The sequence below is a fragment of the Monopterus albus genome, unplaced genomic scaffold, assembly GCF_001952655.1.
Source record: "Monopterus albus unplaced genomic scaffold, M_albus_1.0 scaffold4.1, whole genome shotgun sequence".
Lineage (NCBI taxonomy): Eukaryota > Metazoa > Chordata > Actinopteri > Synbranchiformes > Synbranchidae > Monopterus > Monopterus albus.
Genome location: NW_018127884.1, coordinates 8,483,747 through 8,498,411, shown reverse-complemented (window position 1 = coordinate 8,498,411; position 14,665 = coordinate 8,483,747). Strand labels below are relative to the sequence as shown.

Genomic DNA, 14,665 nt, shown 5'->3' with positions numbered 1-14,665 from the left:
CTGCTTCTGTATAAGACTTCAAGCCTATATGGTATTTTAAAAAGCTGTTTCAGTTGTAAACTTTTAACCTAAAGCATGCCTGAGAGTCCATGTATGTAAGCTGAATTAATTCCATTGGCAATGAGCCTGCTCAAATAAAAGAGGACATATGACACCACGCTGCTAGTGGGAACTGATTCAACACAGTGCCCATATCACATAACAGTGTTGGAGAAGAGAGACGAGGAGAGGAAGGTGAAAGGGCAAGAGCGGATCAGAGTACTGTGTTGTAAATGTTGTGCAATGTCTTTTTTTCCATTTTTCTACTGGATGGGTGAAGCAACAGTTATAAAGTGGGTTTGGTGCCATTACGACACTAGAATGTCTTGTTTTGTGTGATGTGTTTGTTTGCGCATATGTGTGTAGGTGTGTAGCTCTCAGGACTGTTGAACAAGTGCTTATCTCAGACAGGTTGAGGCTAGCACCGCTGTGTGCTGTAGTATGTAGGCGTTTGTGAGAACAGGTGCCCTGTTTGTTTCTTCAGGCTTCATATAAAACATTCCTTTGGAAAATCTGCTCCAGTTGGCTGGTCAAACCTACATTTTAGCATGTGATTAGCTATTGTGTGGCCTTAATAACGTCTCTGCAGATTTACATTTAACCCACATTTTGCTGACACTGCTGGAGTCGCTTAAGTGTTGCAAGCACCTAGTGAGGCACAAAGACTTGTTCATTTCTTCTCAAAGGAAATGTCTGCAGTGTTTGATCTGGCACAGAAGTTGAGCACCAGCAATTATGTGAATATAGCTGACATTAATGAATGTGTACTGTGAGAAACTCTGTGATAAAAAAAATTTGAGGACTTAAGAATTTTGCTAGACCTAGGTTATAATTATGTGATAGGATATGAAAGTAAATGATGATTAAACAGTTTTATTGCCCAGAAAAGCATTCTCATCTCTACTATCTTTCCATCCACACACAAATACACACAGGTGAGTGTGCTGACAGACCAGGTGGAAGCTCAGGGGGTGAAGATCAGCGATCTAGAGAGTTCTCTGGTGGAGCATCAGCAGAAACTCAACTCCACAGAGGAGATGCTACAGCAGGTACACAACCTTACTGACCCCTGATCACGCAGATTTGAGTCAAACCGTGTTATGCTAGACTTCCTCTGTAACAAATGCTTGTTGTATTACTGGATCAAAGTCAGGAAACTCTGACTTTCACCAGGAGACATCCAGGGCTTTCATTTCATATTGTTCTTCCAGCTAATGAGATATGACAGGGGCCCAGACTTGCCATCTATCTTTTAAACTGCAGATTCAGTTTTTTTTCTCATAAACTGCAGTGTGTAACTAAGGATAAATTCTGTTTCCTTGGAAGAAATTCCTTGCTAAGATTCCAATGTATCTGGCTACAGACTGCCTTGACAACCAAAATATTTAGGATGCTCAGACTCATTCCAGGGCAATGTCTCTGCCTGATTTATGCAGGGCCAGACTGGTATGTCTGGACAGGTGATTACACCACCATTAACCACACCCACAACCTGAATCAACCAGGACTGAGTCACTACATGTTCACACACTGGCACATACACACATGAGAGAGAGGACAACAAAGAGAGGGAGGGACAGCTGAAAAAGGTGGAGAGATGGGAGGGAGAAATAACAGGGGTGGTGCTCCTTTAAAACTAAGAGGTTTACAACTTTCAGTTGTTTGCTTTTGACTTCAAATCTACAGCAGAGACTTTGCTAAGCTGTGCACTGAAGGGACTGGATGTATGAAACGCTAAGCTACTGAACCTACAAACCATTACACCCATGAGGGAAATACATTTACCCAGGCACATACTGGAGTAAGATGAACCAGGTAATAAACTGAATACATGTATTTCATTCTTATAATGCTGCTCCTGTGAATTTTACAACTAGACTGTTCACCCTATTCTGACAAATTGTAAGAGTGCAAGGAATGTGTCAGCTTCTTTGTGCAATGCTGTACTGTATGAGTGCAGAGTATCAAAGGGCAGTCAGGGCTGGTTTCTTGGAGACGTGGTCATTATGAGGCTTTGGACCTGAGCCGTAAATCTCTTCCTGGTGACAAAGCTCTAATATTTTCCATGTGCACACAAGAAGCAGCCCCAGATATTTTCCGCAGCCAGAATTCTAAATGGATGTATCCATATGTACTCTTTTCTTGTCTCCGAAGCTCATTTCTAGACTGATTTAGCACCTGCATGACATCAACCAAATTAGTAATACATCTTCCTACATAGTCTGGCTTAACTCTCAAGGCTGACAGCTAGCGAGGACAGTCACAAAACTATATAGCAGCTCCAGAGCCTCCCTCAGCACCAAATTTGATTGACAGCGGTTCACACCGACTGAAAAATGCACCTGTCATAGTTATTTTAATGTTCTTTCTAGGAATGGTTCATATGCTCTTGGTACCCTTCTCTCTCACTCTCTCTTGCCCCCTCTGCTGTGCACTTTGAGTGGGCTATGAAATAGGCATTATAAATAGTGGTCATGGGTTGTTGTATATTTAGCCACTCAACCAGTGTCTAAAACCAGTGGGTTTGTCTGAGGGGACTGTCATTACAGAACTCGTAGCTTGCTGTGCCTCATACTTAATGTTGACTTGACTCAGTAAGTACTGAGCGCTGTGCATCACTGAGGGGATCACGTATTTATGTACGTTTGTACTTACCTTTATGTCTGTGCTGCTATATGTTGTTGATGACAGGAGCTTTTGCATAGAACGTCACTGGAGAGCCAGAAGCTGAGTCTTATGGGAGAGGTGTCCCACCTGAAACTGAAGCTGGCAGACATGGAGGGAAGGCAGGGCCATGGGGCTGAAAGGCAGCACAAAGCAGAGGTGAGGCTCTTTACAGAGCCAAATAGCACAAGTTCTTGTGCTCAGAAGGTTTTGTTTACAGTATATGTAAATAATGTATGTTTTTTTTTTTTGCCTGAACCTATTTAAATATGTATACATCAAAACAAGGTTGCCTTGTTGGTTAATACCAGTCAGACTTGATTTACTTGCTGTTCCCTAAATTTGAGCTATCAGTAACTGGGTTTTGCATTTAAACTTCCTATTCCTGTTTAACAGATTTCTTTATGTGAATGTGAGAGGCTCATAGTCTGACCTCAGGGGACTTCTTGCAAGGAGTAAAATCCCCAGGAACATGTGTGGTTTGCTTCAATCCTTGAAAATTTGAACCTCACTCTTCCAGGAATACACACAGAAATCTGTTTTGTGTTCTGATGGATCAAACCTTCAAGTCAGCTGCTGATTTTATGAAAGACTTGAGACCTAAAACATAAACCATAAACACTTTCTGGACAGATGGAGGGGAATATTCACCCAAATCCTGGTCAAGTTGTTCCTGAGCACAGTCTACAGGAATTAAAGTCTCCCAGGGTTTTAAAATTTTTTGTCAGTTTAAAGTGAATAATGTATTTGCTTGAGACCAATGTGTTAGGTTACCAGCAGACATCCTAGGCATTCAGTGACCATATGAATTGGGGAAATGGAAAGCAGGGAAAGCAGCACTATTACTAGACAGGAAACTGTAATATATGCAGTTACTGTCAAAACACTGCTGGTCAAGGAAGCTTTGTGTCCTCATGTTAAAAGAGTTCAGGCATAGCAGAGCTGGCATGACGGGTGGTGGGTCAAATATGTGTGTGTGTGTAGGCTTCGGCCCAGAGTTCTGTTCTTAGCGGTGGGTAAAGGTTGAAAAGGTCATCCTGAAAAAATGACCCTTTTCTTAACTGAAGGCATATTTACAAAAGCATCTAACATTTATTTACCAAAAGAAAAAGAAAGATTCACATGTTTATAGAAATTAAATTTGTGTGTCTTATGAGAATGAACTGGCATAAGTGTGTTTTAAAAGAAATTCTGCTTTCTTTATATTACAAACCTAATAGGAGAATAAGAAAAATATGCTTTCAGTCCTTTACTGGTCTCCCACGTGCTGGCTCTACTACACAAACATGTGCACACACATATACTTGTTTGCACAAACACATTGTATTCAAGTGTCCTTGCTGTGGAGCCAGTAAGCTCAGAGTTAAATTTAGCCATGGAGGCACTGCATATCATCTGTCATATCCACTGTACTGGACCCCAAGTGACACTTCCTCTGTCCACAGTCCGAGCATAACTCGGCTGCTGTTTACACTCATATTGAGGGAACATGGGCACGGATCACCTCTAAAAGATTTCAAACCTCTTCACCCTTTTTGTGATTTAGCATTGCAAACCACCCGTTTGACAAACACCATATGCATGAAGTTGGTGAAAGACAGAGGGTGGTTCAGGTTAATGAACAAATACAAAGCAAGATGTGTTACCTAGTCCTGATGAGACTAACTGGGCCAGTTTGTCTGTGTATGGGGACCAGCCTGTTTTTCTAGTACACGTTCACTAGCATATTTATATGTTCAGGCTCAAGAAAAAAATCTACACTTTCTATACTAAACTGATTTGAAAGGTCACATCTATAGCAGTGTATTCACACACAAACAGACACACTGTACACACCTACTCTACTGTATTTCCTTTTCTCTTTCTAAATATTTCTTTCAATTCTTCCTCTCGCCCCACTGAATCTGTCAGACTGTAGTGAATTTCATTAGTGAGCTGCAGGAGCAGATGTGTAGGTTTCAAAAGGAAATCAATAACAAGATCCAGGAGAAAAAGGCTTTGGAGACTCCCACTGAAAACAGCTCCACTGTGTCCACTGAGAGCCAGGGTTCTAACCCCGGGCCATCCTGTGACAGAACCGCAGGGGGGAACAATCTAGAAGAGGCTGCAGATGGACATGATGGGAACACACACAGCCTGGAGGAGGGTAGCTCAGAAGCAGAGCAGCAGAACCACTATGGCGGACAAAGTGTAGGCACAGCCTGCCTGCATGACTTCTAATATCCCCAGTCGTGTTATATGTCATTGTGCACCTTTGTCAGTCTTTTTGGAGAATCCTTACACTTAATCATACATGTGTTATGCACTAGTGTGTGACACAACTAACAGGTACATTTCATGTGATTCAACATGTGCTATGAAAGAACAATGTGCAGATTTACAGTACTAACATTATCTGAATACTTACAGTAAACAATTGACACTGATCTGCTTTTAAGGGTTCATTTAATTACTCTCTTTTTAGGGCTTACTGAAGGAGCTCAGGGTTCTAAAGGACAAAGTAGAGCACCTGGAGGATCAGAAGCTACAGTATGAGAAGAAACTCAAAGCAACAAAGGTAAAAGAAAGCTTAGATTTTTCTGGTGTCTCTCTTTCATAATACATCATCAGTGCCCAAATTCCACTGCTAACTATCCACTCAACTTTCCTAAATGATGTCCAATCCAATGTTCCAGCCAGTTAAATGAGTCATTCTCTTTTGCACATGCTCACTCATTCACAGACACATTTTCTTAAGAAGTCAAAGGCCTATTTTACCGTCTATTTTAAGGTGCTGTAGAAACAGATTTAATAATGGCTCAGCCTTTTTTTTTAAATATCATACTTCTAAGCCTTGGAATGATCCCATTGCACTAACCTCTTAGACTTGAACTATTTCATTTGCTCTGACTCTTTGTCCTGTTTATGATAACATCATTCGTTCTCCCATGGACTCCCATTATTTCATCATCATCTCTTAGTTAATGCTTGCTATTTTTCCATTCCCGTACAATAGCTGTCTGTATATTACAATCCATGGTGTTGCTACTTTCCTACCTATCTACTCATACAGTGGTTTGAATTTAAAAGACACAACAAATTCCTGGAAAACCTACAGGCACAACATTAAGGTCATGTGGAAAGGATGTTTTAAAAGATGGAATCTACTACATACTGTACCCCTCATTTTAGTCATTCTGAATGGAGGTCCATGCTGCACAATATGCACACATATACTGTGTAATTCAAAGTAATCTGGAGTTTTTTAGATACTCATCAAATATCCTATTGGCATCTTTCCATTAACCCGATGTTTACCCACAACTGCAAAATGAACAACTGCTACATTTCACAGAAATATCCTCCTTGCTATTCTTGCCTTGGTTACTGGTAGCACATTGTAAGACAACAAGCCAGGAAAATCTTACTGCACCTTAGAGTAATTGAGTACAGGTCTGTTGAAGTCAGATTAAATGCTTTTATGTGCAAATTTATGGATCTTACTCCACCTTTTAACACAAGGGAAAAATAAAACCAGTGGTATGGGAGGGGAAAAGTGCACGTTCCAAGTTTCCTTCCACTTTCTTATAAAGACAGAATACACTGGCAAAGAGATCAGCTTGAACTAAGCTTTATTGCTAACTGTTTTTCATTATACTATAACTTAAATTCTTGACATCAGCTTAATATCTGATTTCCTAAAATTCAAAGAAGAAGCATATCTGTGTTTGTTGTGGGTGTTTAACATAATGAATCGGCCATAACATTATGACCACCTGCCTATTACTGTGTACACAGGAGTCAGTGTGGCAGTTGGTTGGCACTTGTGTCACTCGGCAGCTCACTGTGCAACTTCTGTGACTTTGTTTGCTTGCATCTGTCAGGAAAAGCACAGACGTGTCAACCGTTCAGTGAAAAACTTATGTAAAAGGAATGAAAGCTGTGGTTGTGAGGCCAAGTTAGAATCTTTTAGACAAATTCAACAGCCTCCCCACTAGGTGCGATATCACCACTGACTGTTTCTCTTCATAGAGATCAATGTATAATGTTTCTCATTTTCAGAAAGTTATGGCTGATTGGTGAATACTGCAGGTAGAAGTGAAATAAATATTAATAATTTACAAAGTTTATGAGTATGTGTACTGGCACTTTAAATTAAGATACATGTGCACATCTTGTTCTCGTTTTGGCTGTACATGTTTAAACAAACATGTTGGCATTTTAATTAACTCCATTCCTTTTCTGCTATGATTTCTGCTATGGAACTCACAGGCAGAGATCAGCAGCCTTCAGCAGCTTCTGCTCAGTAAGAACGCTGAGATCGAGAGCTTGCAGTCTCAGCTGCTGGCCAGACCCTCTCTATCCACTGAGAGCTCAGAGAGAGGTAAGCAAAGCAACCTGGCTTCAAGCCCTCGGCCAACCTGCCAACAATCACCTCTCACTGTGAGACTTAGCCATCCTGAACCAGCCTGATGGCTGACACAGTTAATGAGTCCTTTTTGCATTCATTAACTTGCAGTAACAGCTGTGGGAAAACTGTCTCGGCCCTTAATAAACTGTCTCATCATGAGTCTCTGTCTCTCTCTCTTAGAGGAGATGTACAGGAAGAGGCTAAACACCAAATGTAAGCCTGAATAGTACTTAATGAAATTTATTTTAAACCCATGGGCAATGTCTTCTTTTGATTTCTCATTTATTTCCTTTCTCCAGACACATCTCTTTATTTTATTATCCTTTTCCCTTCTGCTCTGAGGGACACTCACCAATCAGTTTCCAAAATTACCTGATGCACTGTTTCCCTTCCCTTTGACTTCTTGGTTGTCTTTATGCATTCCTGAAAACATAAAATCTTGTTTGTTCTTAAATTCGTCTGTCATAGATAAACTCTTCTCTGGGGTACTTGCTTAGTTTAATTACTGTCACTCACCAACAATGCTGCCTTTATGTCTGCATTTGTTACAGAAGTGTCTATGATTTGGGGGTCCAAATATGTAAAAGCTGACATGGCTAAAGCTGTGATTGGTAGATAAAAAAGGCATAAATGAACCCAAAAATACATGCTTGGATGACACTTTAGAGTGAAATAAATCTAGAACATGCTAGCACGTACTCAATTTTTACCTTTAATTTCCTTCGACAATAAATTACACTGAATGGGTCTTTACAAAATGTTCATTTATGGTATATGACATATGCACCTGCCTGTGCAGATTAACACTGTAAAATTTTTCTTTTTAGATCAAGAACTGCAGAGGCTTAGGAGTGGAATGAAATCACTGACAGCTGCAAATGAGGAAAAGGTACGTTACCGGGACTCTGGAGTCCTACCCCTTTCACTTTCTGGTCAGCACAGCTGTATGAGATTCACCAGTATAGAGCAGAGTGTGTGACGCGTTTACCACGATGTAAAGTGTATTACTGGCCTGTAAACACAAGTGCTATCATCGCTGCTGTCTGGAGGGTTAGAAGGTAACTGTTTTTAGATGTCATTTCTTAGAGGCGCCACCCTCCAACCATTTATAGTACAGAGGGGCTTTTGTATTCTCCCTCCCAGAGAATCTTGGACTTAAAAGACTTACAGCTGCAGCTCTACATGTGGCGCACTAGTGAAGACACACACATGTATACACACCCCAAGGCGAGCCATTTCAGGCAAAGCCACATTTACAGTAAGTAGGTCTCAATCTGCCAAGCCTAATTTTGGAGTGAGCTGCATTAAGAGAACCATGGGCAAAACCAGACATTGGCACCACTTCAAAAAACACACACTCCACGCAGCTGCTCACCACAACTAAGATTTCTAGCCAGGCCTGTGTCAGTGCCCTCCCATACAGCATTTTGATGTAAAGGCCATATGGTGAAAGAGGGATGTTTGTGTAACAGAATGAAGCAGATGGTTCAAACGCGTAGCCCAGTGTATGTCTCCTAACCTTAGACAAACATCTTAATTGGGTTTTGTTGACCTTGAGCCTTCCTTTCTGTTTTCTGCAGGACCGGCGCATTGAAGAGCTCACTCTGCTCCTGAATCAGTGCAGGCAATTCAGAGAGGTCACTCACACCACAGTGCAAGGTAATCAGCTTATTCACTCCTTTATCTTTCTCCTCATGTATTTGTATTTTGTTATCAGCAACATTTGGGCATAATGAAACTTCCTTCCTTTACAGACATGTGTGCCAAAGATTTGCTTTCTTTGTTACTGTAGCTCCACCTGCTGTTCATTCATTGCCAAACAGCAGGACACAGTCAAGCAGCAGTGAGGAAGAAGAGCAGAGGCTGATGAAGAATACTGACTCTGCCAGTGCAAAGTCTGAGGATGTAGAGTCTGAAGTGGGTTTTAACTGGTCTCATACCAATTTAAGTTTGTTTGCATATGTATCATTTTGAATATCATTTCATTTTCTCTAACTTTTACTTTTGCCCATCACAGATTTCCAGAAACAGCTACTCCTCCCAGCAAATATCACTTTCACCAGCCCAGAAGGACAGTGACTCCAGGTAGTGTAGCAACCATTCATCAGAGGATGACTCTGATATCATTTATTTGGATTTTATTGAGATAAATGCGTTTTTATCTTCTCAGAACAGAACTGCAGACTTTATCAAGTAGCATGGATGACCTGACAAATGAAATTTCACAGAAGGTATTTTCTAGTAATCCAGTATGTTAAGTACAGCTTGTTAACAACTGTACAAAGTCTTCCATCATGTGTGCATGAAAAAGTCCCAATGTGCTCATTTGCACATATAATTACAACTGATTTGTTGATTCTACAAATTTACTGCCTGCTCTGTTTATGTTTGCGTGGTTTATCCAGGGTGATCTGCGTGACACCAGAAATCAGACACTGCCTGTGAATTCCTCCTTGTCAGAGCAAAATGGGATCAGAAACAGCGGCAGTGAAATCCAGAGACAAAGGTCTCCAGATGGAAGCGAAGATGGAGACTCCAGCCAAAGTAAATACAGAAGTATTAACTCAAGGCTATACAGGATATACAGTTATACTCCCCAGCGCTGGATCAGGTTTGTTTTTTTATGTCGAGTAGTCCTGAGTCTAATATTTCCCATGAGCCAAAGCAGTTTTCATATTTGGAGCAAACCACTCCCATTTGACCAGACGACCGCTACTACGTTTGATCACAACTAATTGCAGAATTTCCTGATAGTAAAGATGAATCATGGGATAGACTTTGTTACCAAGCACACGCCTCTCTCTTGCTCTGAATGACCACATTCAACTCAGCGCCACCCTTCCTCCTCAGTTTTAACTTGAGCCCCACCCAGATTTCTCTCTGCCAATTTCTGCTGTTGAGTGGAGACTGACTGCAGCTCATATCATAAAGATTGCATGCTGTAAAATTTATCTGAAACCCTTTCTTTTTAACTGGGGCATTAACTGATGAATGATTTGCTGAACTGAGTGAGCTGTAATCTGGGTTAGAACCTTGTGAAAAGGCAGGCATCCACATACTGTATATGCTACTTAACTATTTAAATGCTGTTTGACTGCTGTTTTAGTCCCTCATCAAGATTTTATCTCCAACCAGTTCACAAACACAAAAACTACACATTTGGAAAGATCACATTTTTCCAAATATATCATTGTTAAAATCTTAATTTGGCAAGATTAGAGTGGAGCAAATTGTTATGGGTAAACTGCAATTTTAGCTAAAATACATCTCTAAAAATGCAGCATATTTGCAGTACCCCTTTATAGTACACATAAACAATCTGAATCATAGTTGTACTTAATAGTATTACACTGATTGTGGTTTTCTCTTAAAGGAAACCAGGAGAAAGTAGATGACAGCACTTCAAGCGATAATTTTCCTGTTCATTCTGGGGCAAATACACAGACTGGCCAGCGAGCTGTGGGCTCGGCAGAATACATGAAGAATAACAGGAGCTTTAGGAGACTCTGGGGAAAGTGAGTGTGGAAAACTACATCATTGCATCAGTAATAATTTATGACAAAACATTAAAAAGAGCTAATGTTGCCTGGAATTAAACAGTTCTGAATAAAGTATATGCATAAATATAATATATAGTTTATATCACATATATTCAATAGGTTTTGCATAAACAACATATATTAGTTTACATCCTGTAAAGAGGAACAAATATGTTGTAATATAAAGTTACAATAATATAATAACTCTGACACCTAATACAAAATTACTTAAAATACACACTTACAAATACAAAGCTGAGGATGTGGAGTAATAAATGACTTACTGATTTTCATTACTGACTTTCATTATTCTCTAGAGTATGTTCCATTATCATCTTTATCTGACATCTTATTCAAATTAATCAACAATGTAGTTTCTGATTGTGCCAAATCTACTATTATTTTACTTTGAGAATGGAAGAAGTTGCCAGAATTTTTATCCAGTTTATCCTCATCCATACAGACTTCGAAGAACCCAGTCTGGAGGGCTCCAGGCAGCCGATCCAGATGGCGGTCAGTTTAGAAGAGGGGGACTACGAGCTACAGCTGGACCCCGACTGACCAGGACCCCTGAATCTTATAACTCTGCACAGTAAATATACACTGACCTGGCCTTGTAGTACAGTACTCCTATTTTATAGACTTCTTACCTGTATGTCCCCCATTTTCTCTGGTTCTGTAAAATTATCTGGTTTGATTGTCTCACCCAAAATGATAACAGGCATTACAACTTCTTTTTAGCATAACAAATTTGGTTTTAATTGCATTAATTACGATTTAATTTGTTGCTTTTTCCATCAGTGATATGAATATCCCATTCAGCCAGTGGACCAAGGAGCAGGTGTGTGGCTGGCTTGAGGACTATGGACTGGGCCAGTATGTCAATCTCTCCAGACAGTGGGTTGAGAATGGCCAGACACTGCTGTCTGCCACACCTCAGGACTTTGAGAAGGTCAGAGAATAGCACATGATAGTTATGACCACTAAAATATCTGACATTTAAAATTCAGCAATAATGAATATAATAAATTACAATTAATGATTTAGATCAGGGTAAATTAAATTGCAAAGCATGTGGGCAAACCTCCAATTATATCCCAATCGTTAGTTTTATTGTGACAAATAGTCTCTTGTGGTCTCAGGAGATGGGTATGAAGAATCCACTGCACAGGAAGAAGCTGCAGCTCGCTTTGAGGGCATTCACCACTAAAGTTATGGAGAAGCCATCAGAGCTGGACCACATCTGGGTTACCCGTAAGACACTTCCAACATGGAATATTTGGAACTTCTAATGCTGCATGCTCTCAATTGAACCAGATCTACAAATATTAGGATTTCTCATACCACAAACCAAAGAAAGAAATGTGAAGTGTAAAATGTAAATATATTAACTAGTGAGCAGATATAGTGAACATGCTCTTACAGCACACTGCAGATGAAGACAGTATCAGTGCTAAAAAGTGCTTTAAGTGAAGTAAATCAGTTAACAGTTTTATATGTTTAGGCTGGTTGGATGATATTGGTTTGCCTCAGTATAAAGACCAGTTCCATGAAGCTCGAGTAGATGGTCGAATGATACAATACCTCACAGTGGTAAGGCTTAATCCTGTATGTAGATGCCTACAAAAACATTTATTTGAATTTCAGACATGGTTTAAAAACTTAAACTAAAGTTCACTGATGGTCTTTTACTGTTCACCCAGAATGACCTTTTAACTCTAAAGGTCACCAGCCAGCTTCATCATCTCAGTATTAAATGTGCCATCCATGTCCTTCATGCCAACAAATTCAACCCCAACTGTCTTCGACGTAGGCCAGGGGAAGAGGTAGGTTCAAATGGAAAGAACTAGGCTGAAGTTGAAACTGTGCACTGTGCCAGTGTGTATGCTATGTAGCAGTTATGTTATGTAAGACCAGAATGTAACACACTGCAGACATTAAACTTTTTATAAATGTGTTTTAATGAGTTACTATTCTCAGAGGGTGAGCTGGTGTCATCACATCAGTTGCCCACAAGATGGCGACAGACAAATAAATGTCAAATGTGCCCCAGCAGAGCATTTTTCCTTTCATACTATTGCTCATAATGCTGTGGTGCTGTTTAGGCTCCATTCTGCCCACTTCTTGTGCATTTAGACAGGAGTCAAACCATTACAAGAGAGATGACAGGGGATATGATTCCAATTATATTTGTATTTTTAACATTCTTCAGAAACAACCCTCTCCCTCAGAGGTGGTGCAGTGGTCTAACCATCGGGTGATGGAGTGGCTAAGAGCAGTCGACCTAGCTGAGTATGCCCCTAATCTACGGGGCAGTGGCGTTCATGGTGGGCTGATTGTAAGTACTGTCAGTTTTGAGTTTATGTGAAAGTTCTTCAGGTGATACCATGACATGCTGACTGTACATGACATGTCTGGAAACCTAAATTTGTTACTGTCACTATGCCCTTTCATAGATCCTGGAGCCTCGCTTCAGCTCAGAGACTTTGGCCTTGCTATTAAATATTCCTCCTCAGAAAACTTTGCTCCGCCGCCACCTCACAACCGCCTTCTCTGCCCTGGTGGGGCATCAGGCCATGCAGGAAAAGCGAGAGTATGGCAATGCTACAGGCCATGTTCCCCTCACTACCACAGCTAAAGTGAAGGTAAAAGTAACAAATCCAAATGTTCTGTAGTTGCTGCAGCATAAAACCAAACTGATTTATTAATGGGTTTTTATATTTTCAGCCAAAGAAACTGGGCTTCACCCAATTCAGTCACCTCAGAAAAAGAAAACCTGATGATTCTGCCGACTATATCTGCCCAATCGACAGTGGCGCTCTGACAGTGAATGGGGTTTCCCGATTACCCCCTGCAGCACTCAGGGGACTCCGTTCCAGCTTGGACAGGCAGGCTGAGAGGCGGGAGCAGGTTGGAATAAAAGCTCAGGCTCACAACACCAAACAATAACTGGAAAACATCAGCAGTCACACCATACTCCTCTCTTACTAAGTGACTTTTGTTAATCAGTCGAAATTCTACTATTCGTCCATATGGTGATTTTCTGGACGGGCTGCAAAGATGTTGTTTACCAACAATTAACATCACCTGCTAATGTAACCAGATCTTGATTAAACAATTTAAAATTGTGGTGACATTGTGTGAAATGTTTTATAAAAGCTGCTCTCTGCATTCCTTATACAGTTGGATTCCAAAGTTTATATATTTGCTTTCAAACAATGCATTTTTCTAAACCTTTTTGTAGTGAAAATTATGTAGCTTTAGATCTTGTTATATATCTGGATTGACTGTGCAGTACAAGTGACTGCGCTGACTTTGAGCATGGATGCTTCTCTTTCTGTATGAGTGACAAAACAATTAAAGATTTATTCATTGTGATTCTTGATGGTACACCAATAGTACTCTTCTGCACCTTCAAATAAAGCTTGCTGGTATACCTTAGGTTTCTCCTACCCAAAATGTTGCCTTGATTCATAATGAAATGCAGTTTCATTGTGAAAAGCAGTAATGTAATAAACATCAGGTCAAAACTTGTTGGGACTTTTTTTGTTTTTACAGGAAATAGAAAAAAAACCCTAACTGCATTATTAGTTAAAGCTAAATTTTCTCTAAACAATTTAATCAGATTTAAATTTGGCTTGCTTTGTGCATTCTTTTAACTAACAGACAACTCACCTAATACCACTGTACTGTAACTGTTACAGTTACTAATGGAATTGATTTTAATGTTTCATTTTACACAAACAGAACACTGTAATGTCACAAAGTCTCGATAAATGGCACTGACTGGGGCTGTTTTTTTTTTAAATCATTTTCAGTCTGAGTGACACTACCAGGATTGTACTGGTGTGTAGTACCAAGGCAGACAAGGCGTCAGTCAGCTGCCCTCTGAACCCTTCTGCAAAAGCACACAGCCTCAGTTATACCAAACACAATAATTAGGGAATCTTGCACCTCTGCATATCATTAGTTTCCTGCATCCTAATCAATAATTACAAATGACAGGTTCATAAATAAATTAGTCTTGCTGATA

The 14,665-nt window shown here is 40.2% G+C and overlaps 1 protein-coding gene across 2 annotated transcripts; it reads left to right on the top strand.

The window, feature by feature from the left end:
- The first annotated feature begins 1,767 nt into the window (after window positions 1-1,767).
- On the top strand, window positions 1,768-13,968 carry ppfibp2a (PPFIA binding protein 2a). Of its 2 annotated transcripts, XM_020605972.1 has the most exons (20): window positions 1,784-1,854; window positions 2,731-2,862; window positions 5,168-5,260; window positions 6,955-7,066; window positions 7,274-7,306; window positions 7,921-7,982; window positions 8,674-8,752; window positions 8,886-9,010; window positions 9,111-9,178; window positions 9,264-9,324; window positions 9,499-9,637; window positions 10,467-10,608; window positions 11,096-11,224; window positions 11,434-11,584; window positions 11,775-11,886; window positions 12,137-12,225; window positions 12,336-12,458; window positions 12,845-12,970; window positions 13,089-13,277; window positions 13,360-13,968. In XM_020605972.1, exons 1-20 carry the CDS (start codon window positions 1,846-1,848, stop codon window positions 13,579-13,581), a joined length of 2,196 nt encoding a protein of 731 aa, XP_020461628.1. In that variant the 5' UTR covers window positions 1,784-1,845; the 3' UTR covers window positions 13,582-13,968. The 2 variants fall into 2 exon arrangements, with proteins under 2 accessions (XP_020461638.1, XP_020461628.1); XM_020605982.1 differs by lacking the exon at window positions 2,731-2,862 and having other exon boundaries at window positions 1,768-1,854.
- Window positions 13,969-14,665: the final 697 nt, after the last annotated feature.

Bases quoted from the DNA above. Each gene is read 5' to 3' on its own strand.
- ppfibp2a (XM_020605972.1), top strand. The intron at 5,261-6,954 runs GTAAAAGAAAGC...TGGAACTCACAG, and splicing joins AGAAACTCAAAGCAACAAAG to GCAGAGATCAGCAGCCTTCA. The intron at 9,179-9,263 runs GTAGTGTAGCAA...TTATCTTCTCAG, and splicing joins CAGAAGGACAGTGACTCCAG to AACAGAACTGCAGACTTTAT.